Raw genomic sequence first — 26,687 nt, forward strand, 5'->3', positions numbered from 1 at the left:
AACATAAAAACTATAGAGATAAAAGACCTCACAACACAACACCATCCCAATGCTGTTTTATGCGCCGCCAATCTGTTGCATTGTGGGTAGGATCAAAGGAGGTCCAGAAAGCAGGATGGCCTCACACTGGCACAGAATGAGCTTGCTTTTATCCCAACACAAAACAAACCAAATGAATGAATGAAGTAAACAAAAGCCTAGTCAAATTAACCTTCTCATCAATCCCTGCCTCGGTTTCCTCCGCTTTGTAAATGAGGAGTATGGATATTTCAATAGCTCAAACAAATAAAGATATTTAAGTACGGTATATGTGTCAGTGTGCTAGTGTTGATTAATTCATGACTGTGGCATCTAAAGGGATAATAAACAAAAGCCTAGTCAAATTAACCTTCTCATCAATCCCTGCCTCGGTTTCCTCCGCTTTGTAAATGAGGAGTAAGGATATTTCAATAGCTCAAACAAATAAAGATAATTTAAGTACGGTATATGTGTCAGTGTGCTAGTGTTGATTAATTCATGACTGTGGCATCTAAAGGGATAATGCCTTTGTTTCTCACACTAAAGACCCAGGTGTTGTGGTATTGTGGTGAATATCAAAAGGGGATACAAAGACTAATGTTTCCCTCAGGTAAATCCAAGGGGAACTTTCTGGATATATCCTTATACCATGTTCTGTAGACAGTAGCACGTTTGTATGTAGGTGTGGTTATTCACAGGCAAATTGTTAAACGCTATGGAGGTACATTTGTGTCTTTTTGTCGAGAGCAAAACTTTTTTTATTTTCAATCAAAAATAATTGCTCTGAAAGCAACTTTCTTCCGACACAAAGGAAGTCAAAGCAGACACCTACGAAGATGGCATCTCAGGTAAGCAGCACTGGGCTGTATTGACGTATCCTAAAAATGACATCTGCTGCATTAGATTGAACGGTCATATCTCAGTTATTGTTTTCATATCTATAAAAAATAAGCTGTTTTCTTTACTTTCAGAAAGCGAGCTGACTAAGGGGTCGAAAACGTAGATATTGCCAGATGTTCACTGTCTGAGGAACAGGCCGTGGAAGCTTCATTGCTGGCAAAAGTGTCTATAACCAGAGGTAATTAAACTGTTCTGTGTTATTTTTCTCCATCTCTGCCTGTCTTGTACGTGGAACCTGTCTCACATGCATTAATTAAAAACCCCTTAATATGTCAGCAGCTAATTTTCAGATTTACACCACATAAACACAGCCACTTTCACTGGACTATCTGTTGCTGCCAAGTCATGATTTCCCTGGGGGTTAGCCTTGCAATAACCAAGTGGTGAGACACATAGCCCTCTATATTTATATGTTTCACTCCGATAGGTGTCTGCATCACATACAGTATCTTCTATTGACATGATCTTCTATTGTTTGTCCTCATGTGTCTGTTTTTCAGCATAAAGTACTCTGTAGCCACTTAGTGTGGACACCAGGTGAGACCACACACAGTCTCTCTTCTTCACTTAATCCCTCTCCCCCTTCTCCCTAAATCCTCTAGGTTATATCAGCTGTTTTGGTGAACCTATCCCGCATCTGAACTGGCTGACACAGAGGGCACAGCATGATGTTACTTGGTCGGATCAACAGGAAGTATTATTAAAGAGATGCAATACAGACAGAGATGTAGTAGTCCCAGAGTTAATGATCCAATGTCAGTTTTGCATTTCACCACTTGATTTAAGATGACTGACCGTGTTAGAATTAAAAAACCAAGGCTTAATCATGCTCTCTCGCCTGCAGGTATGCTTTGATGTGAGAGAGGAAGCCAGTCCCCCACCTCACCCGCTCTTAAGATAACCTTCGGGCCAACTGGGGGCCCAAGGCTGGTTAGGAGACACCGCAATTGTGATGAACTGAGATTATATTAGTGTAGCACTGTAATTCATGAATCATATGCTGTCTGCCGCTGTTCTTACCTCTTTCCCTTTCTGTCTTCCACACCTCTCTCCCCACCTCGTCTTTCTTCCTCGTTTTATAATGGACAACATATGTGCATTGAAGTACAGATTGAACTTGTATTTATAATATTGCAATTATCATAATTATAATGCATTTATGTATTTATAACACCTGGATAATGAACTTCTTTCAATAAAGCATTTCACATTCTCCACTGGTTGAAATTAAGTATCTCATTGAAATACTATCCTGTGTCAGATTAATGCAGATGAAGGGAGTTAGATATGCATCGTTTTTTTTCTTCTGTATATGTGAATTACAAATCAATCATGTTTCTAGTCTATAGCATAGTTACAATGTGTAATCATTGATGTCCCAGGATTAGTAGTGGTAAACACTGTTGAAGTGTATTATTGTAATACATACATGCAGACACCGCATCATTCAAATAATGGAGTTTGATATGACTGAAAAAGAATGTCTCAGAGATTCATACCTGAACCACACCTTTATTTGCCAAGAAAGAGTACATGACCAGTGAATATATTCAACGTACAGGCTACAATGTGGGAATCTCATGCGTGGTAATAACTACAGTACATGTGTATGTAGGACTTGCATCCTTGGCACAATAAAGTTATTATATTCTACTCTATCCAAAGGCTTCATTAATACCATTCAGACTTGAAGTTGATACAACAACTATGATAGCTGAGGTTCATAGATTGGTGTGAATATTAGTTCAGAACCTAACGTTTTAGGGTCCATACACAGATCGGCTACATATTGTAGCTAGCTACAGATCCATAGGCATACAGTTCTTTTTATCCTCCATTACACAATAAGCAAGTAAATAGTTAGCTAGCTATGTTACTTCAGCTGCATTGCAAGGCAAGCTTACACAATTGTACATTCAATTTGCAGTAAATGGTTTAGCTAGCTAGATTCTTTACATCTACTGTTCACAAGACGACAAGCCTGGTTTGCTGGTTTTCTCAGGAGTCCCTAAAACATTAAACAACACGAATTACAAATTAAATCTCCTAACACTAACTAGCTGGCTAATAACTTGCTAAATAGTGATTTTCGTAAATTAACTTCATGACAAAAAAATATGCATAAACTAACATATTTCTCTCAATTGTACATTTTTGCTTGACTTGTTATGACGTTATGAACTCTTACATTTGGTTCCACCGTAATGTTTTGTCAGCCATCTTTGTTTAAGAACGCCACAAAGGCAAGGGTGGCTCGCGTCAAAATTCGTCATTGGAACCACTCGATATGGTCATATAAAAACCTTGGGACCCAAATGCATAATAAGTGCTCTAACTCCCCCTTGTGGTGGTCTGGAGCAATGAAGCCGTGACGCTGCGTACCTCTAAGTCCCGTGGTGCAAGCTCGCAACTTTTAAAGGAGGAACCATTGTAGGTCTTCCAACACTTACATTTACATTACATTTAAGTCATTTAGCAGACGCTCTTATCCAGAGCGACTTACAAATTGGTGCATTCACCTTATGATATCCAGTGGAACAACCACTTTACAATAGTGCATCTAAATCTTTTAAGGGGGGGGGTTAGAAGGATTACTTTATCCTATCCTAGGTATTCCTTAAAGAGGTGGGGTTTCAGGTGTCTCCGGAAGGTGGTGATTGACTCCGCTGTCCTGGCGTCGTGAGGGAGCTTGTTCCACCATTGGGGTGCCAGAGCAGCGAACAGTTTTGACTGGGCTGAGCGGGAACTGTGCTTCCTCAGAGGTAGGGGGGCCAGCAGGCCAGAGGTGGATGAACGCAGTGCCCTTGTTTGGGTGTAGGGCCTGATCAGAGCCTGAAGGTATGGAGGTGCCGTTCCCTTCACAGCTCCGTAGGCAATCACCATGGTCTTGTAGCGGATGCGAGCTTCAACTGGAAGCCAGTGGAGAGAGCGGAGGAGCGGGGTGACGTGAGAGAACTTGGGAAGGTTGAACACCAGACGGGCTGCGGCGTTCTGGATGAGTTGTAGGGGTTTAATGGCACAGGCAGGGAGCCCAGCCAACAGCGAGTTGCAGTAATCCAGACGGGAGATGACAAGTGCTTGGATTTGGACCTGCGTCGCTTCCTGTGTGAGGCAGGGTCGTACTCTGCGAATGTTGTAGAGCATGAACCTACAGGATCGGGTCACCGCCTTGATGTTAGTGGAGAATGACAGGGTGTTGTCCAGGATCACGCCAAGGTTCTTAGCACTCTGGGAGGAGGACACAAGGGAGTTGTCAACCGTGTTGGAGAGATCATGGAACGGGCAGTCCTTCCCCGGGAGGAAAAGCAGCTCCGTCTTGCCGAGGTTCAGCTTGAGGTGGTGATCCGTCATCCACACTGATATGTCTGACAGACATGCAGAGATGCGATTTGCCGCCTGGTTATCAGAAGGGGGAAAGGAGAAGATTAATTGTGTGTCGTCTGCATAGCAATGATAGGAGAGACCATGTGAGGATATGACAGAGCCAAGTGACTTGGTGTATAGCGAGAATAGGAGAGGGCCTAGAACAGAGCCCTGGGGGACACCAGTGGTGAGAGCGCATGGTGCGGTGACAGATTCTCGCCACTCCACCTGGTAGGAGCGACCTGTCAGGTAGGACGCAATCCAAGCGTGGGCCGCGCCGGAGATGCCCAACTCGGAGAGGGTGGAGAGGAGGATCTGATGGTTCACAGTATCAAAGGCAGCAGATAGGTCTAGAAGGATGAGAGCAGAGGACAGAGAGTTGCTTGCTGTGGTCACAGTGTCAAAAATCATAGGTTGCTCCCAATGCCAACCCATTCAGCACAACTAACTGAGTGTGTGTTCCATATTTAGTGGATGTGCTTTACTGGCAGTACAACAAGACAAGTGGGAGGTGATTTATATGAATAGCAAAACCCCTGCAAAACAAGCTGGCTATGGCCGGGTGGAGATGATATAAAGTGCATAAAAAGATCAGCAATAAATCATTCTGGACTCCCAGAGAAAGGGGTAAAGCCTATAACTGGTGAGATGGGGTAGTGTGTGTTTATGTGTACAGTATGTGTGTACAGTATGTGTGTGTGTGTGTGTGTGTGTGTGTGTGTGTGTGTGTGTGTGTGTGTGTGTGTGTGTGTGTGTGTGTGTGTGTGAGAAAAGAGAAACCACTTTCTCTTCTATCACTCTATCATGGCAGCTCAGACCTGAAGACCACAGCACACACTGCTTCATTTCTCTTGTTCTCTGTTTATACCAAATGGGAGAGGGAGAGGAGTACATACAGTGAGGGAAAAAAATATTTGATCCCCTGCTGATTTTGTACGTTTGCCCACTGACAAAGAAAGTATCAGTCTATAATTTTAATGGTAGGTTAACAACAAAAAAATCCAGAAAAACGCATGTTAAAAATGTTATAAAATGATTTGCATTTTAATGAGGGAAATAAGTATTTGATCCCTCTGCAAAACATGACTTAGTACTTGGTGGCAAAACCCTTGTTGGCAATCACAGAGGTCAGACGCTTCTTGTAGTTGGCCACCAGGTTTGCACACATCTCAGGAGGGATTTTGTCCCACTCCTCTTTGCAGATATTCTCCAAGTCATTAAGGTTTCGAGGCTGACGTTTGGCAACTCGAACCTTCAGCTCCCTCCACAGATTTTCTATGGGATTAAGACTGGCTAGGCCACTCCAGGACATTAATGTGCTTCTTCTTGAGCCCTCTCCTTTGTTGCCTTGGCCGTTTGTTTTGGGTCATTGTCATGCTGGAATACCCATCCATGACTCATTTTCAATGCCCTGGCTGAGGGAAGGAGGTTCTCACCCAAGATTTGACGGTACATGGCCCCGTCCATTGTCCCTTTGATGCGGTGAAGTTGTCCTGTCCCCTTAGCAGAAAAACACCCCCAAAGCATAATGTTTCCACCTCCATGTTTGACAGTGGGGATGTGTTCTTGGGGTCATAGGCAGCATTCCTCCTCCTCCAAACACGGCGAGTTGAGTTGATGCCAAAGAGCTCCATTTTGGTCTCATCTGACCACAACACTTTCACCCAGTTGTCCTCTGAATCATTCAGATGTTCATTGGCAAACTTCAGACAGGCATGTATATGTGCTTTCTTGAGTAGGGGGACCTTGCGGGCGCTGCAGGATTTCAGTCCTTCACGGCGTAGTGTGTTACCAATTGTTTTCTTGGTGACTATGGTCCCAGCTGCCTTGAGATCATTGACAAGATCCTCCCGTGTAGTTCTGGGCTGATTCCTCACCGTTCTCATGATCATTGCAACTCCATGAGGTGAGAACTTGCATGGAGCCCCAGGCCGAGGGAGATTGACAGTTCTTTTGTGTTTCTTCCATTTGCGAATAATCGCACCAACTGGTGTCACCTTCTCACCAAGCTGCTTGGCGATGGTCTTGTAGCCCATTCCAGCCTTGTGTAGGTCTACAATCTTGTCCCTGACATCCTTCGAGAGTTCTTTGGTCTTGGCCATGGTAGACAGTTTGGAATCTGATTGATTGATTGCTTCTGTGGACATGTGTCTTTTATACAGCTAACAAACTGAGATTAGGAGCACTCCCTTTAAGAGTGTGCTCCTAATCTCAGCTCGTTACCTCAGCCATACATCATTCTGATTGAGAGGGGGTCAAATACTTATTTCCCTCATTAAAATGCAAATCAATTTATAATTTTTTTTACATGCGTTTTTCTGGATTCTTTTGTTGTTATTCTGTCTCTCACTGTTCAAATAAACCTACCATTAAAATTATAGACTGATCATTTCTTTGTCAGTGGGCAAACGTACAAAATCAGCAGGGGATCAAATACTTTTTCTCCTTACTGTATGCGTGGTGGAGGAAGACTGAGAGGAAGATCAAGAGCTGTAGTCTCAGATGAGATTAGGGCTACTATAATTGATCATGTAATAAATCATGGTCTATCAATGAAAGAGGCTGGTCTGAGAGTGCAGGCAAATCAACAGTGGCATCTATTGTGAGAAATTTCTGGCAAAACAGCAGGTAAGATGTGCATTCTGCAAGGGCATCTGACTGAACTGCACATTACAGAAGTAAATTGAGCAAAGCCTCCAAACCCACTTGTATGTAATTGTTTTTGTATTTCTGCTTAGAACCCAACTGTTACCTCCCACAGGCGGGAGAGGTAGGAATTTCACTGCTGTGCAGGAAACTGCAATCGTTGATATGGTCATCAGAAACAATGGCATAAAACTCACAGAGATTGTTGGCAGACAACATCACATTGGAAATATTCACAATGTAAGCATACAGTAACAACTATTTCTAGAGTCCTGAAACAACATCAAGTCAGGATGGAGCAGTTTTACACTGTCCCCTTTGAGAGGAACTCTGAACGAGTCAAGCAACTCAGGAACCAATATGTCCAGGTAAGATGACTATAAAATACAGAACTGGTTTTGAACAAAACCAAACAGGGCAGAGACACACAATGAGATGTTTTTAGGTATTATGTAATCTTAATGTTTACATAATACCTAAATTATGTAAACTAGCCTAACTCTTATGTTGCCTTGTGGATTTATTTTAGAGAGTCATGGAGATTGAAGCCAGGCAAACACCCCGCATATTCATCTTTGTGGATGAGGCTGGTTTCAACCTTGCCAAAACACGGCGGCGAGAAAGTAATGTGATTGGGAAAAGAGCCACAGTGGATGTCCCGGGCCAGAGGGGTGCCAACATCACAATGTGTGCAGCAATATCCTCTGATGGATTGCTTTTACACAAACCGCTAATTGGGCCGAGCATCTCATTTCATTCTTGGATGACCCCTATGGAAGGGTTGTGCTAGGTGAGGAAAGGGTTGCAGTGAGGCGAAATCGGCCAATATTTGTAATTGTATGGGACAATGTGGCATTTCACCACTCCTGTGCAGTCACAGAGTGGTTTGCAGCCCATCCCAGGATGGTGTCACTTTTCCTCCCACCTTACTCTCCATTCCTCAACCCCATAGAGGAATTATTTTCCTTATGGATGTGGAAGGTTTATGACCACCATCCACATGATCAAATGTCCCTCCTGGACACAATGAATGCTGGATACCTGGACATATCTGCAGAAGATTGCCAGGGATGGAGCAGGCATGCCAAAATATTCTTTCCTAGGTGTATTGCCCAAGATGACATAAGATGTGATGTGAATGTGACGTGAAACTGTGGCTAAATGCAGAAGACAGGGTTGACTAGCACTACTACTGTATCTGTATCAGTAGCTGGTTTATATACAAACTCTTGTATTTTGGAATCACTCAATGCCAAAAAATGATATAAAACATATTGAAATATAATGCATCATGTCTGATTCGTTCCTGTAACATACACTGCAGTAAATTCTAAAGAGTAGAGAGATGTCATTCTTGTTTTGTAAAGACATTTTACAAACAAAAACATGGTGTAACGCTACCTGTTGTTAGTGTTTTCATCACTGGAGGCTTCGGGCCCTGGATCATCACTGGAGGCTCGGACCATGGATAATCACTGGAGGCTTCGTACCATGGATCATCACTGGAGGCTTCGGGCCATGGATCATCACTGGAGGCTTCGGGCCAATGATCATCACTGGAGGCTTCGGGCCAAGGATCATCACTGGAGGCTTCGGGCCATGGATCATCACTGGAGGCTTCGGGCCATGGATCATCACTGGAGGCTTCGGGCCATGGATCATCACTGGAGGCTTTGTGCGTGGAGCAGGCACAGGACATACCAGGCTGGAGACACGCACTGGAGGCCGGGTGCATGTAGCTGGCACAGGATATACTGGACCGTGGAGGCGCACTGGAGGTCTGGAGTGTGGAGCTGGCACAACGTGTCCTGGACAAAGGACCACCTTCGCACGGCAAGTGCGGGGAGCTGGCACAGGATGCACTGGGCTGTGAAGGCGCACTGGAGACACAGTACGTATGGCCGGTGCAGGATATACTGGGCCGTGGAGGCGCACTGGAGGTCTGGAGCGTAGAGCTGGCACAACGCGTCCTGGACAAAGGACCACCTTCGCACGGCAAGTGCGGGGAGCTGGCACAGGATGCACTGGGCTGTGAAGGCGCACCGGAGATACAGCGTGTAGAGCCGGTGCAGGCTATCCTGGACAGAGGAGTAGCACTGGAGACCAGGCGCGCTGAGCCGGCACCACCCGTCCTGGACAGATGCCCACTTTCACACGGTATGTGCGGGGAGCTGGCACAGGACGCTCGGGCTGTGGATGCGCACTGGAGACACAGTGCGTATCACCGCAAAACATGGTGCCTGCCCGGTCACACGCTCCCCACGCTGAGTACGGGGAGATGGCTCTGGTTTAAACCCTGGCTCCGCCAACCACCCCGTGTGCCCCCCCCAATTTTTTTCGGGGGGGCTGCCACTCGGGCTTCTGTCATGGTTGCGAACCCCGGAGTCGTTGTTGATCCTCCTTTGCTGCCTCCGCCTGCTTCCATGGCAGGCTCTTGTCTCCTGCCATGATCTCCTCCCACGTCCAGGAAGTCCTCCACTCCCTTCTCTCCCATGCCTAGGATCCCTGCTCCTCCTGGCCATGCTGCTTGGTCCGTTTGTGGTGGGATCTTGTTTTACGCTCGTCGATGGAAGGATTGGACCAAGGTGTAGCGTGGTAGGCGTACATTTTAATTTAATACATGAACACCGAAAAACAACAAAATATGAAACTTAACGTCTAGTAGGGCTACACAGCACAGTGCCAAAAACAAGATCCCACAAACTAAAGGTGGAAAAAGGCTGCCTAAGTATGATCCCCAATCAGAGACAACGGGCTGGTGCACTTCACAAAACAGATGGCATTATGAGGAAGGGAAAATGAGGTGGATATATTGAAGAAACATCTCAAGACATCAGTCAGGAAGTTAAAGCTTGGTCGCAAATGGGTCTTCCAAATGGACAATGACCCCAAGCATACTTCCAAAGTTGTGGCAAAATGGCTTAAGGACAACAAAGTCAAGGTATTGTGGGCAGAACTGAAAAAGCGTGTGCGAGCAAGGAGGCCTACAAACCTGACTCAGTTACACCAGCTCTGACCGGAGGAATAGGCCAAAATTCTCTCAACTTATTGTGGGAAGCTTGTGGAAGGCTACCCAAAACGTTTGACCCAAGTTGAACAATCGAATGGCAATGCTACAAAATACTAGTTGAGTGTATGTAAACTTCTGACCCACTGGGAATGTGATGAAAGAAATAAAACCTGAAATAAATCGTTCTCTCTACTATTATTCTGACATTTCACATTCTTAAAATAAAGTGGTGATCCTAACTGACCTGAAACAGGGAACTTTTAGTTGGATTAAATGTCAGGAATTGTGAAAAACTGGGTTTAAATGTGTTTGGCTAAGGTGTTTGTTAACTTCCGACTTCAGCTGTATATACAGGGTCAGTGCTAGTACCACATGTACAATGTGCAGGGATACTGGAGTATTAAGGCAGATATGTAGATGTAGGCAGAGATCAGGAGAAAGTGACTGGTAACAGGATCAATAATAATAATAATCATAATAATAAATAGCATGGTGGTGAGTGTGTGTATGTAAGTGTGTGGGTGTTAGTGTGAGTGTGTTAGTGTGAGTGTTAATGTGAGTGGCTTCTGGAGGGAAATGCTGTAGGAATGCTCAACCGGTGTCGCTTATTCAGCCGACTGAAACTTTCAACCGGTTCTCCCCATTAAGCGAGTCGGAGTCGGAGGCCGAAACTTCTCTGGTCTCTACTCCTCCCGTTGTGGGGTCTGAGACGCCGAAGGCTCCCACCATTAGCTCTGACAAATTGAAAACCCTAGTCATTGGCGACTCCATTACCCGCAGTATTAGACTTAAAACGAATCATCCAGCGATCATACACTGTTTACCAGGGGGCAGGGCTACCGACGTTAAGGCTAATCTAAAGACGGTGCTGGCTAAAGCTAAAACTGGCGAGTGTAGAGAGTATAGAGATATTGTTATCCACGTCGGCACCAACGATGTTAGGATGAAACAGTCAGAGGTCACCAAGCGCAACATAGCTTCAGCGTGTAAATCAGCTAGAAAGATGTGTCGGCATCGATTAATTGTCTCTGGCATCCTCCCAGTTAGGGGGAGTGATGAGCTCTACAGCAGAGTCTCACAACTCAATCGCTGGTTGAAAACTGTGTTCTGCCCCTCCCAAAAGAATTTGTAGATAATTGGCCCTCTTTCTGGGACTCACCCACAAACAGGACCAAGCCTGGCCTGTTGAGGAGTGACGGACTCCATCCTAGCTGGAGGGGTGCTCTCATCTTATCTACGAACATAGACAGGGCTCTAACTCCTCTAGCTCCACAATGAAATAGGGTGCAGGCCAGGCAGCAGGCTGTTAGCCAGCCTGCTAGTTTAGTGGAGTCTGCCACTAGCACAGTCAGTGTAGTCAGCTCAGCTTTCCCCATTGAGACCGTGTCTGTGCCTCGATCTAGGTTGGGCAAAATTAAAGATGGTGGTGTTCGCTTTAGCAATCTCACTAGTATAAAGACCTCCTCCATTCCTGCCGTTATTGAAAGAGATTGTGATACCTCACATCTCAAAATTGGGTTACTTAATGTTAGATCCCTCACTTCCAAGGCAGTTATAGTCAATGAACTAATCACTGATCATAATCTTGATGTGATTGGCCTGACTGAAACATGGCTTAAGCCTGATGAATTTACTGTGTTAAATGAGGCCTCACCCCCTGGTTACACTAGTGACCATACCCCCCGTGCATCCGGCAAAGGCGGAGGTGTTGCTAACATTTATGATAGCAAATGTCAATTTACAACAAAAAAAAACAATGACGTTTTCGTCTTTTGAGCTTCTAGTCATGAAATCTATGCAGCCTACTCAATCACTTTTTATAGCTACTGTTTACAGGCCTCCTGGGCCATTTGCAGTGTTCCTCACTGAGTTCCCTGAATTCCTATCGGATCTTGTAGTCATAGCAGATAATATTCTAATTTTTGGTGACTTTAACATTCACATGGAAAAGTCCACAGACCCACTCCAAAAGGCTTTCGGAGCCATCATCGACTCAGTGGGTTTTGTCCAACATGTCTCCGGACCTACTCACTGCCACAGTCATACTCTGGACCTAGTTTTGTCCCATGGAATAAATGTTGTGGATCTTAATGTTATTCCTCATAATCCTGGATTATCGGACCACCATTTTATTGCGTTTGCAATTGCAACAAATAATCTGCTCAGACCCCAACCAAGGAGCATTAAAAGTCGTGCTATAAATTCTCAGACAACCCAAAGATTCCTTGATGCCCTTCCAGACTTCCTCTGCCTACCCAAGGACGTCAGAGGACAAAAATCAGTTAACCACCTAACCGAGGAACTCAATTTAACCTTGCGCAATACCCTAGATGCAGTTGCACCCCTAACAACTAAAAACATCTGTCATAAGAAACTAGCTCCCTTGTATACAGAAAATACACGAGCTCTGAAGCAAGCTTCCAGAAAATTGGAACGGAAATGGCGCCACACCAAACGGGAAGTTTTCCGACTAACTTGGAAATGACAGTACCGTGCAGTATCGAAGAGCCCTCACTGCTGCTCGATCATCCTATTTTTCAAACTTAATTGAGGAAAATAAGAACAATCCGAAATTTCTTTTTGATACTGTCGCAAAGCTAACTAAAAAGCAGCATTCGCAAATGGAGGATGGCTTTCACTTCAGCAGTAATACATTTATGAACTTCTTTGAGGAAAAGATCATGATCATTAGAAAGCAAATTACGGACTCCTCTTTAAATCTGCGTATTCCTCCAAATCTCCATTGTCCTGAGTCTGCACAACTCTGCCAGGACCTAGGATCAAGGGAGATACTAAAGTGTTTTAGTACTATATCTCTTGACACATTGATGAAAATAATCATGGCCTCTAAACTCTCAAACTGCATACTGGACCCTATTCCAACTAAACTACTGAAATAGCTGCTTCCTGTGCTTGGCCCTCCTATGTTGAACATAATAAACGGCTCTCTATCCACCGGATGTGTACCAAGCTCACTAAAAGTGGCAGTAATAAAGCCTCTCTTGAAAAAGCCGAATCTTGACCCAGAAATTATAAAAAACTATCGGCCTATATCGAATCTTCCATTCCTCTCAAAAATGTTAGAAAAAGCTGTTGCGCAGCAACTCACTGCCTTCCTGAAGACAAACAATGCATACGAAACGCTTCAGTCTGGTTTTAGACCCCATCATAGCACTGAGACTGCACTTGTGAAGGTGGTAAATTACCTTTTAATGACGTCAGACCGAGGCTCTGCATCTGTCCTCGTGCTCCTAGATCTTAGTGCTGCTTTTGATACCATCGATCACCACATTCTTTTGGAGAGATTGGAAACCCAAATTGGTCTACATGGACAAGTTCTGGCCTGGTTTAGATCTTATCTGTCGGAAAGATATCAGTTTGTCTCTGTGAATGGTTTGTCCTCTGAGAAATCAATTGTAAATTTCGGTGTTCCTCAAGGTTCCGTTTTAGGACCACTATTGTTTTCACTATATATTTTACCTCTTGGGGATGTCATTCGAAAACATAATGTTAAATTTCACTGCTATGCGGACGACACACAGCTGTACATTTCAATGAAACATGGTGAAGCCCCAAAATTGCCCTCACTAGAAGCCTGTGTTTCAGACATAAAGAAGTGGATGGCTGCAAACTTTCTACTTTTAAACTCGGACAAAACAGAGATGCTTGTTCTAGGTCCCAAGAAACAAAGAGATCTTCTGTTGAATCTGACAATTAATCTGGATGGTTGTACAGTCGTCTCAAATAAAACTGTGAAGGACCTCGGCGTTACTCTGGACCCTGATCTCTCTTTTGAAGAACATATCAAGACTGTTTCAAGGACAGCTTTTTTCCATCTACGTAACATTGCAAAAATCAGAAACTTTCTGTCCAAAAATGATGCAGAAAAATTACTCCATGCTTTTGTTACTTCTAGGCTGGACTACTGCAATGCTCTACTTTCCGGCTACCCGGATAAAGCACTAAACAAACTTCAGTTAGTGCTAAATACGGCTGCTAGAATCCTGACTAGAACCCCAAAATTTGATCATATTACTCCAGTGCTAGCCTCCCTACACTGGCTTCCTGTTAAGGCAAGGGCTGATTTCAAGGTTTTACTGCTAACCTACAAAGCATTACATGGGCTTGCTCCTACCTATCTTTCCGATTTGGTCCTTCCGTACATACCTACACGTACGCTACGGTCACAAGACGCAGGCCTCCTAATTGTCCCTATAATTTTTAAGCAAATGGCTGGAGGTAGGGCTTTCTCCTATAGAGCTACATTTTTATGGAATGGTCTGCCTACCCATGTGAGAGACACAGACTCAGTCTCAACCTTTAAGTCTTTACTGAAGACTTATCTCTTCAGTAGGTCCTATGATTAGAGACATCCCTCTAGTGGTGTGGGTGCTGTGCTTTGGCAAAGTGGGTGGGGTTATATCCTGCCTGTTTGGCCCTGTCCGGGGGTATCATCGGATGGGGCCACAGTGTCTTCTGATCCCTCCTGTCTCAGTCTCCAGTATTTATGCTGCAGTAGTTTATGTGTCGGGGGGCTAGGGTCAGTCTGTTACATCTGGAGTATTTCTCTTGTCTTATCCGGTGTCCTGTGTGAATTTCAATATGCTCTCTCTAATTCTCTCTTTCTCTCTTTCTTTCTTTCTCTCGGAGGACCTGAGCCCTAGGACCATGCCTCAGGTCTACCTGGCATGATGACTCCTTGCTGTCCCCAGTCCACCTGGCCGTGCTGCTGCTCCAGTTTCAACTGTTCTGCCTGCGGCTATGGAACCCTGACCTGTTCACCGGACGTGCTTGTTGCACCCTCGACAACTACTATGATTATTATTATTTGACCATGCTGGTCATTTATGAACATTTTAACATCTTAACCATGTTCTGTTATAATATCCACCCGGCACAGCCAGAGGAGGACTGGCCACCCCTCATAGCCTGGTTCCTCTCTAGGTTTCTTCCTAGGTTTTTGGCCTTTCTAGGGAGTTTTTCCTAGGGAGTATTTCCTAGCCACCGTGCTTCTTTCACATGCATTGCTTGCTGTTTGGGGTTTTAGGCTGGGTTTCTGTACAGCACTTTGAGATATCAGCTGATGTACGAAGGGCTATATAAATACATTTGATTTGATTTGAGTGTGTTAGTGTATGTATGTTAGTGTGAGTGTTAGTGTGAGTGTGTGGGTGTTAGTGTGTGTTAGTGTGTGTGTGTGTGTGTGTTAGTGTGTGTTAGTGTGTGTGTGTGTGTGTGTGTGTGTGTGTGTGTGTGTGTGTGTGTGTGTGTGTGTGTGTGTGTGTGTGTTAGTGTGCATGTGTTTGTGTGAGTGTGTTAGTGGGAGTGTGTTAGTGTGTGTAAGTGTGTGGGTGTTAGTGTGAGTGTTTTAGTGCGTGATTGTTAGTGTGAGGGTGTTAGTGTGTGGGTGTTAGTGTGTGGGTGTTAGTGTGAGCGTGTTAGTGTGTGAGTGTGTGTGTGCAAGAGTGTCAGTGTGATATACATGTAAACAGGGCTGAAGAGTGACTGGTAGCAGGAATATATAAATACTTATGGTAATATACTAATAGTAATTGCAATCAATAATCAATGAACAGCAGCGTAGTGGTAGTAATAAATCGAATGAATAATAATTTTAACCAGCAGTGTAGGTGTGTCTTTTAGCCAGGGGATAGAAGCTGTTTAGGAGTCTGTTTGTCTGAGCCTTGATGCACTGGTATTACCTGCCGGACAGGAGCATGGAGAACAGTCCTGCCTCCAAGGAGCACCAACAGGTTAATACAATGGCATCAATGCCCGCTGATATCACCAAAGTCCTTCCATGAGGTCATCATTGTGCCCCCAGTACTGTAGTGTCCCCTGTCCCCTCCGTGTGTTTCCATGAGTTACTGTCCCGTATGACTGACAGGTCTTGCTCTTTGTTACCACAGTGATTAGGGGATGACAGGTGCCCTCGTCTAGCATCAAGGACAGGTGTGTGTATACTGTACCTGTGGACAGCTACTGTACAGCACAGTGGAAACTGAGTCTGTGTCTGTGGTTCTAGACTGCAAGTGTGGAATGGATACAGTGTGTGTGTGTGTGTGTGTGTGTGTGTGTGTGTGTGTGTGTGTGTGTGTGTGTGTGTGTGTGTGTAGTAATACAGTTCCTCCTTAGTCTGTGTCTTCCTTACAGGACACATACAGTATGTACAGTTATTTCCACTTTAGTTTATTTAGTACATATTTTCTTAATTGTATTTCTTGAACTGCGTTGTTGGTTAATGGCATTAGTAAGCATTTCACAGTAAGATCTACACCTGTTGTATTCGGCGCATGTGACAGATACAATTTGATTTGATTTCAATTTGACTATGGGGACAGACTATAAAAACTATTTCCAGTAAATAGAACCCACTAAATCAGTACATCTAAACTCTAGGAGTTTATAAGAGTACTTTTCAGTTCAATAGATTTTGATGAAGATTCATGGCCAGAGCCCCATTTCATTGTAATGCCCAGTTGACTCCCATTATAACCAGTCTATTCAGGGGAATGGAGGTTATCATGGTGAAAGACTCATGTTAATACATCCAAATAAGTGGCTGATGTATGGCCACACACACACGCATGTACAGACATACACACACAGGCGATCATGCACGCACACGCACACACACACACACACACACACGCACACATTCACAACATGTATTATGACGATGGATTAAGGGTCCTAGCCTAGCCAGGCAGACTGGTCAATGTGAAATCAATATCACCTACGCATTATTAGCCCACACATTATTCAGCAGAAAATACAACACCACACAGAGAGAGAGGCTAAGGTCGGGTCTAAACTTGACACCTACATGCGACTTATGCTATCGGAATACGAAGATCGCATTGAAAAGACAGATCTAGACGCACAAAAGTGGTCTGATTGTGTTCAGATCTGGCTGATCACAGATGGTCAGGGATGCATTGTGTGTGGATTTCTCCTCAGTCTGGATGCAATCAGGCTACCGAAAGCGCATACAGTGGGCAAAGTCATCAACACTTCTCCCACAAGTCCAGAAAACTGTTGTTTTGGGACCGAGACGCACCTTTTCATTATAAAGTTGGATGAAATATGTTCATAACGTGTGAGAAACGTGTTTGCTGGCTAGCTAATATTTATATACATTTTGGGGGATTTGGCTAGAGTTATGCTAACACGTATGCAATGCTTTTAGCGTTGCTTGCTAGCTTGCTGGCTAGTTACAGAGGTTATCTGTCTAGTTAGCTACAGTAGTTAGCAACTGCCAACAGTTGTTGCTGTGTTATGATCGTATTTAGCCTATAACACAGGAAAAGGGAATCCGGACACACTGTGGACACGGTAGACACATTTAAATGTAGGTGTAGACGCTTGACACGTTCAGAATTCCATGATCAAAACTCTATGATCAGAATACTAAAGCTGCATGTACTGTCAAGTCTAGACACGGCCTAATAGTCATCAGCAGAAAGCACTGCCTGGAGGCTGGAACATACTTCTGTAACACATTCACTCCATACAAACTTGTAGACTATGGTGCCAGCTACAGGAGTAGAAAGGTCTGTTCAAATGCATGGTGTGTACAGTAGATGATGATTATGATGACGTCTTTACTATAGTTGTTATTAATTATGCCGATGAAGATATATATTTTCTATATGGTGTTTGAGCGTAATGGTGTATTTAATGATTATGCTGACAATAATGATGTCTGCTTTGATATTGTTTTTGTTAATGACATTGTTTTAATGATGGTGTTGATACATGCACATTTATAATGATGCTGATGATGTTTCAGCTATACTAATGGAGTTGTCGACTCACTTCCTAAAAGTGGGAATTCCATGGATGGATCGCCCCGGTGACACTCCTGACCCCTGGCTGTGTCCGGAGAGCAGACTGTCCGTCTCAAACTGGAACGTTCCCTCCGGGTCACCAGGAATGTCCAGGAATTCTCCGTCACTCCAAACCCCCACAGTCCCATCCATGGTCGTGTACTTGATGTGTATGGTAATAGTGGTCTGGAATGGAAGCGTCAACCAATGAATTAGGCAAAACAAACTAGAAACACACTATGGTCAGACAGTAAATTAACAACAACTAATAAAGGCTTCATAGAGCATTCATAAGTTCTTCATAAGCAATATATAGATGCCCCACAAATCATTCATAATCAATTTCATATTGCTTAAATGAAATGGTAATATAAAAGTGGCAGTGAAAGCGGTAGCCAAGATCCGTTGCTCTAATCTTTTCTTGTTTTGCTACGTGACATGTATGCCTCAGGATTGAGGCATCCAGGATTAGTTACCCTCTCTGCTGGTATGTAAGTCAATGGGCGAGAGAGAGGGAAACACACTAGGGGTAACTCAACCCAACTCTCCCCTAGCCATTGCTCCATGACAGGGTGGGTAACACATCTCCAAACAGTCCCCATAGGACATTTGACATCTGTAGTTAGAGAGACTCATAATGTTCATAATGACATCTTTAATTAAACTGGAACAACTAATCCATTCTTGGTTGACATTAAACTAAACTTGACTTCCGGCTTTCTTGCCAAGTGAATATGGGGGAAAAAGAGTGTGACAACTGTACATTTTTGAGACAGAATCTGCCTACAATTTCTGTAAAACAATTGTTGTAAAGCTCAATATTGGTTGACAGAGACAGTTGTGGTCACTTGCGGCACAAAGATACATTTGGTTTGACAGTAAGTGCTTAGATTGATCTGAACAGGAAGATGTAGAGACAGAGCAATTTTTCTTTCCTGTCTTCAGGGGATTTGTACACCTCCCTGGACAGTCAACTGATCTTTATTGCAACCCAAGCAATTTGTTACATTCTTTCTCTCGCTCTCTTTTTCTCTCTCTTTTTCTCTTTCCCTCTACTCCTCTCTCTCTCTCACTCTCCATCTCTGCCCTGTGACTGCAGAGCCAGTGAAGTTAGAGGCATTACCATGGTATCCCCGCATCTTTCAGCAGGACGCGGTAAATAAAAACACTTCTGTTCAGTTAAAACACAGGTGAGACGCTTTAGCAAATGTATTAAAAATAAAAAACTGAAATATGACATTTACATAAGCACTCAGACCATTTACTCAGTACTTTGTTGAAGCACCTTTGGCAGCGATTACAGCCTCGATTCTTCTTGGGTATGACGCTACAAATTTGCAAGCTCTGTCAGGTTGGATGGGGAGCATCGCTGCAGTGCTATTTTCAGGTCCCTCCAGAGATGTTCAATCGGGTTTAAGTCCAAGCTCTGGTTGGGCCACTCAAGGACATTCAGAGACTTGTCCCAAAGCCACTCCGTGTGCTTAGGGTCGTTGTCCTGTTGGAAGTTGAAGAACCTTTGCCCCAGTCTGAAGTCCTGAGTGCTCTGGAGCAGGTTTTCATCAAGGTTCTTTCTGTACTTTGCTCTGTTCATCTTTCCCTCGATCCTGACTAGTCTCCCAGTCCCTGCTGCTAAAAAACATCCCCACAGCATGATGCTGCCACCATCATGCTTGACCGTAGGGATGGTGCAAGGTTTCCTCCAGACGTGACGCTTGGCATTCAGTCCAAAGCGTTCAATCTTGGTTTCATCAGACCAGAGAATCTTGTCCTTTAGGTCCTTTAGGTGCCTTTTAGCAAACTCCAAGCGGGCTGTCATGTCCCTTTTACTGAGGAGTGGCTTCAGCTTGGCCACTCTACCATAAAGGACAGATTGGTGGAATGCTGCAGAGATGGTTGTTCTTCTGGAAGGTTCTCCCATCTCCACAGAGGTTTTCTGGTGCTCTGTCAAAATGACCATCGGGTTATTGGTCTCCTCCCTGACCAAGGCCCTTCTCCCTCGATTGCTCAGTGTTGGCCGGGCGGCCAGCTCTAGGAAGAGTCATGGTGGTTCCAAACTTCTTGTATTTAAGAGTGATGGAGGCCAATGTGTTCTTGTGGACCTTCAATGCTGCAGTCATTATGGGTTATTATGTGCAGATTGATGAGGGAAAAATATAATTTCATCAATTTTAGAACAAGGCTGTTAAGTAACAAAATGTGGAAAAGGGGAAGGGGTCTGAATACTTTCCGAATACACTGTATGTGGCTGTTGGATCAATACTCACCTGAGATCAATAAAATACTTGTCTTTTTGGCTGTGTTCGGTATATACAGTATGATGTCCATAGATCAGTATGGAGGATTCTCATTCTTATGACTATGGATGTCTAAACTGATCAGGGACCAGTGTTGGGAATTACCCTGATGGCGGTGTTGTTGTCGTCGATGAGTGTGTCTGTCACCTCTAGCTGGCCCTCCTCCGCCACCTTCTGTAGAACCATCTTGAAGGTTCCAATGACTCTGGAACAACAGAACCACAAGAACCATGAGCAACCACTGTTTCACAAATAGAGCAGAATATCCCTGATTCAGTGGGTTGTGGCATAGGACTGTGCCTTGGCTAAAAACACTGGTATTGTTTTGTGATTGTTCAGAGAGAAGGCTTCAAGTAGGCCACATTTGCATTTTAGCTGGGTTTGGTAGGTTCCATTGAATTAGGTTGATAGTGCTGTCCTTGCACAGCTCAGTCTGTCTCTCTGTATCTAGCTCTCTTTTCACTGTCTTCCTTGACTATCTGACATTCCCATATGTGTGTGTGTGCCTGCGTGTGTCTGTGTGTGTATGTGTGCGAGTGTGTAGGCAGAGTGATGGAAACTGGCTCTGACGGGCAGGGAGAGTGTGTCATTGTCATTCGCCACTACAGCAACTAACCAGTAAAGAGGAGCAGATGGAGAAATAGGCTTTTATTAGAACTCAGAGATAGAGCTACAGACACAGACGCAGACACGGACGCGCACAAACACTGAATAAAGGGTAACACACACTATTTGCTCTACACACTTTCACTTTCTCTATTCCGATACTGATATTGTCACTTTCCCCTGTAATCTCATGCCTGTTTCTTTCTCAGAGAGAGTATACAGCTAAATACAGGGCCTCAGAATATTCAACTGCAAAAATTCAAACCTAGCCAGGTCGCTCAAGATCCACTGCGAAATTAGACGTCCGCCCAGGTAAGCAGGACGTTAGGAGATTACTTCAAAACCGGCCTCTAGGGGCAACGGTGAGCACTATTACAATTATTTGGCTTGAGATTTGCTAGGGTGTTGTGGATGGGCGTAAACTGTCAGCTCCGGCTCCGAGGGTCGCGTGTTCAATCCCAGTGCTAGGCAATCCCAGTGCAAACCTTAACTATTCAGAATTAATGCCTGAACTTAACCTTCAAAATGTTACGTTCATGGACAAGGGATTGGACGTCTGATTCTGCAGTAAGACAGTCAGAGCTTGTTGTCAAACCAGCAGATCTGTTCTCGACAAACACACACACGGACACACACAATATCCTCTGCACAGCCCCACCACCCTTCCGCCAGTGAGTACTTGTTGAAGTTAAGTAGCAACCAACTCTATCCCCATTCCAACACCTGACAGTTATTTCCTTATAATATTGTCGGGGGAAACTCATTAGCTGCTATCGCTGCCCTGTGGAAAAACAACTTTAACAAAGTGTCTAAGAAAACCTAGGTGATTTATTATTTTAGTATATCAACTTTAGAGTGCTGTTAACTTCCTGTCCTTTAGCAGTTGCCTGAAATAAATTGCTGCCTAGAAAAACAACATTTTATAATTTTCGATTGTTTTTGACCCCCCAAAAAAGCCAAACGCTGCAAATGACTTTATTGGGCGATAAGCCTATCTCAATTTCCATTCTCTTACATCCCATAGTTTCACAATGTACCAGACAGCATACAGAAATATGGGTTACACTCTATGACCAACAAGTACAGTATAAAGGATTCATTAAGCCTTCATAGAGCATTTATAAGGCCTTCATATGTGCTTCAAAAATCATTTACAAGCAAATGTAATTTGCTGTTTGTTAAACGTGGGAGCGAAACCTGGTACCCTTTGTATTCAGTCAGAGAATTATAAAGGTGTGAATAATTGATATAGTTTCCCCCGGACTATATTGTAGCAGAGCAATCAATCACACACCACACAAAGACCCAGTATACTGGAACCCATTGGGCTACTACTGCCATATGTCAGGCCCAGCTTGATAATCATACACTAAAACAACCCTAATATATATCCACACACACACACACACACACACACACACACACACACACACACACACACACACACACACACACACACACACACACACACACACACACACACACACACACACACACACACACACACACACATTAATCCACTGGGAGCCCAACTACACGTAATATAAACCACAGTCAATAGTATCACACTCTGTCACATGCACACACTGGAGGAGGTTGAGGGGGGTATTTCTCCTAAGGGATGGTCAGTAACAGTGAGAGGCCTGGGGATTATGAGAAGTGACAGGCAGGGAGCAAAGTTGGGCCATTAGGATATGTGTGAGCGTGGGGGAATGTGTGTAGAGAGAGAGAGAGAGAGAGCAAGAGAGAGACTATTTGGTCCTTTCACTAAAAGACCAATCACAAACCACCATTGTGTTCATCACTCTAAAATCTCTGTATCCACTTTTCTTTCACCAACCATCGTATCTCTCTTACCTGGTTACATCCAGTTCAAACTTTTCAACTTTGTGCAGCTAGTTGCAAGCAACAGCCAATAAAAACAAATACTTTTGTCACATGATCCATTCAAAGTTTCAGAATTCTAACCAGTTGTCATTTAAACACAGCTCCCTGTCAATGCCAGTGTGCATAAAGGTTGACAGAAGAGACATTAGCAGAACGGGAGATATCTACAAATTGGCATCATGGCTAGTCAAATGAACATGGTTTGGCAGTCAATAAATGCAATTATTGAAGTGAACCCAAACCTTTCCCTGACCAGTTTCAACTGAAATTGTTCACCCTGAACTGTGCTAATTAGCTAGCTAACGTTAGCTTAATTCCTTGCTAGCATGGTTAGCTCATTGCTAGCTAGGCATGTTGGTGTTCGCAATGTCATTTTGGCTAGCTAGCTAAATTGTACAGACTGCATTTTGTCTATATCCATGCTGTTACAATAACCAAACAGTTGGACAAACAAATAATTTGTGAAACCATGATGTAATGCAGCAGCACAACATGGGGTGAGTGCAGAATTTAAAAAGAAATGACAGTAGCAGCCTCAATTTCATTTGCTGTTGCATGCAATTTTTTTGTTGCGTCATGTAACAGCAAAGTTGCTTGAAATGATGTCACTTGCAACCTGGAACTGCAACTAAAAGTGCGTGAAAGTTGCTTTGTGTAATTCTAGCCTGACTCTCTCTTGCTTTCCACCCTTTCTCTCCTTTCCCCTCACCACCCATTGTCTCTCTCTCAATTCAATTCAATTTCAATTCAATTTCAATTTAAGGGCTTTATTGGCATGGGAAACATATGTTAACATTGCCAAAGCAAGTGAAGTAGATAATAAACAAAAGTGAAATAAACAATAAAAGTGAACAGTATCATTACACTCACAAAAGTTCAAAAATAATAAAGACATTTCAAATGTCATATTATGTTCAAATAGTTAAAGTACAAAAGGGAAAATAAATATGGGTTGTATTTACAATGGTGTTTGTTCTTCACTAGTTGCCCTTTTCTTGTGGAAACAGGTCACAAAAATGTTGCTGCAGTGATGGCATACTGTGGAATTTCCCCCAATAGATATGTGAGTTTATCAAAATTGGGTTTGTTTTCGAATTCTTTGTGGATTTGTGTAATCTGAGGGAAATATGTGTCTCTAATATGGTTATACATTTGGCAGGAGGTTAGAAAGTGCAACTCAGTGTTCACCTCATTTTGTGGGCAGTGTGCACATAGCCTGTCTTCTCTTGAGAGCCAGGACTGTGTCACGGTTGTCGTAGGAATGAGCGGACCAAAGTGCAGCGAGTGTGTCGTTCCACATTTTATTTATACTGTGAAACTATGCAATACATAAATAAACTTAATGACAAAAACAACAAACCGTGACACAGAGGTGAAACATACACTACTCAAAATAATCTCCCACAAACCCAGGTGGGACAAACACCAACCTAATATGACCTCCAATTAGAGACAACGATGACTAGCTGCCTCTAATTGGAGATCATCTCAAATAAAGCCCAACATAGAAATACAAAAACTAGAACAACCCAACATAGAAATACAAAACTAGAACATAACAACATAGAAAAACTAAACTACAAAAACCCCCTGTTACGCCCTGACCTACTCTACCATAGAAAATAACAGCTTACCATGGTCAGGACGTGACAGACTGCCTACGGCGGCCTTTCTCAATAGCAAGGCTATGCTCACTTGCTCTGTACACAGTCAAAGCTTTCCTGAAGTTTGAGTCAGTCACAGTGGTCAGGTATTCTGCCACTGTGTACTCTCTGTTTAGGGCCAACTAGCATTCTAGTTTGCTCAGTTTTTTTTGTTAAATCTTTCCAATGTGTCAAGTAATTATCTTTTTTGTTTTCTCATGATTTTGTTGAGTCTAATTGTGTTGCTGTCCTGGGGCTCTGTGAAATCTGTTTGTGTTTGTGAACAGAGTCCCAGGACCAGCTTGCTTAGGGGACTCTTCTCCAGGTTCATCTCTCTGTAGGTGATGGCTTTGTTATGGAAGGTTTGGGAATTGCTTCCTTTTAGGTGGTTGTAGAATTTAATGGCTCTTTTCTGGATTTTGATAATTAGTGGGTATTCTGCTCTGCATGCATTATTTGGTGTTTTAGTGTTTTAGGGGGATATTTTTGAAGAATACTGCATGCAGAGTCTCAATTTGGTGTTTGTCCCATTTTGTGAATTCTTGGTTGGTGAGCGGACCCCAGACCTCACAACCGTAAAGGGCAATGGGTTCTATAACTGAACAAGTTTTTTTTGCCAGATCCTAATTGGTATGTTGAATGTTATGTTCCTTTAGATGGCATAGAAGGCCCTTCTTGCCTTGTCTCTCAGATCGTTCACAGCTTTGTGGAAGGTACCTGTGGCACTGATGTTTAGGCCGAGGTATGTGTCATTTTTTGTGTGCTCTAGGGCAACAGTGTCTAGATGCCATTTGTATTTGTGGTCCTGGCAACTGGACCTTTTTTGGAACACCATTATTTTTGTCTTGCTGAGATTTACTGTCAGCGCCCAGGTCTGACAGAATCTGTGTAGAAGATCTAGGTGCTGCTGTAGGCCCTCCTTGGTTGGGGACAGAAGCACCAGATCATCATCAAACAGATTCTAGTAGGGTGAGGCCGGGTGCTGCAGACTGTTCGAGTGCCCTCGCCAATTCGTTGATATATATGTTAAAGAGGGTGGGGCTTCTGCTGCATCCCTGTCACACCCCACGGCCCTGTGGAAAGAAATGTGTGTGTTATTTGCCCATTTTAACCGCACACTTGTTGTTTGTGTACATGGATTTTATTATGTTTTTCCCCCAACACCACTTTCAATGAATTTGCATAGAAGACACTCATGCCAATATATTTTTAAATCAACAAAGCATGAGAAGACTTTGCCTTTGTTTTGTTTTGTTTTTTTGTCAATTAGGGTGTGCAGGGTCAATACGTACTGTAATTTGGTAAAAAGACAATTTGGCATTTGCTCAGTACATTGTTTTCACTGAGGAAATGTACGAGTCTGCAGTTAATGATAATGCAGAAAATTTTCCCAAGGTTGCTGTTGACGCATATCCCACGGTAATTTGTCTCCACTTTTGTAGAATGGGGTGATCAGTCCTTGGTTCCAAATATTGGGGAAGATGCCAGAGCTACGGATGATGTTAAAGAGTTTAAGTTCAGCCAATTGGAATTTGTGGTCTGTATATTTTATAATTTCATTGAGGATATCAGCAACACCACAGGCCTTTTTGGGTTGGAGGGTTGGTCTTTTGTCCTGTAGTTCATTCAATGTAATTGGAGAATCCAGTGGGTTCTGGCAGTCTTTAATAGTTGATTCTAAGATTTGTATTTGATCATGTATATGTTTTTGCTGTTTGTTCTTTGTTATAGGGCCAAAAAGATGGTTTACCCATATCTCCGTTTTGGATCGATAACTCTTCGTGTTGTTGTTTGTTTAGTGTTTTCCAATTTTCCCAGAAGTGGTTAGAGTCTAAGGATTCTTCAATTACATTGAGCTGATTTCTGACGTGCTGTTCCTTCTTTTTCCATAGTGTATTTCTGTATTATTTTAGTGATTCAACAGAGTGAAAGCATAGGCTCAGGTTTTCTGGGTCTCTATGTTTTTGGTTGGATAGGTTTCTCAATTTCTTTGTTAGGTTTTTAATTCTTCATCAAACCATTTGTCATTGTTGTTAATTTTCTTCGGTTTTCTGTTTGAAATGTTTTGATTTGATATGGAAGCTGAGAGGTCAAATATACTGTTTAGGTTTTCTACTGCCAAGTTTACACCTTCACTATTCCAGTGAAATGTTTTGTCCAGGAAGTTATCTAAAATGGATTGAATTTGTTGTTGCCAAATAGTTTTTGATAGGTTTCCACACTACTTTCCTTCCATCTATAGCATTTCTTAATATTATTCAGTTCCTTTAGCTATCATGCATCATGATTGAGTATTGCTCTGTTCAAGTAGACTGTGATTTTGCTGTGATCTGATAGGGGTGTCAGTGGGCTGACTGTGAACACTCTGAGCGACTCAGTGATAAAGAGAGTGTCAGTGATAAAGTAGTCTACAGTACTACTGCCAAGAGATGAGTTATAGGTGTACCTACCGTAGGAGTTCCCTCAAAGCCTACCATTGACTATGTACAGT

The 26,687-nt window shown here is 43.4% G+C and overlaps 1 protein-coding gene across 3 annotated transcripts in view; it reads right to left on the reverse strand.

Moving 5' to 3' along the window:
- The window catches only part of otofa (otoferlin a), a 149,074-nt gene that overhangs the window by 64,629 nt on the left and 57,758 nt on the right, over positions 1-26,687 (reverse strand). For all 3 annotated transcript variants that reach the window (XM_014145204.2, XM_014145198.2, XM_014145200.2), the window contains exons 4-5: positions 20,166-20,265; positions 17,756-17,952 (exon numbers count right to left, since the gene is read on the reverse strand). In XM_014145204.2, the coding sequence (XP_014000679.2) occupies positions 17,756-17,952; positions 20,166-20,265 (297 nt within the window). The remainder of the gene's footprint in view (positions 1-17,755; positions 17,953-20,165; positions 20,266-26,687) is intronic.

Source organism: Salmo salar, chromosome ssa15, assembly GCF_905237065.1.
Source record: "Salmo salar chromosome ssa15, Ssal_v3.1, whole genome shotgun sequence".
Classification (NCBI taxonomy): domain Eukaryota; kingdom Metazoa; phylum Chordata; class Actinopteri; order Salmoniformes; family Salmonidae; genus Salmo; species Salmo salar.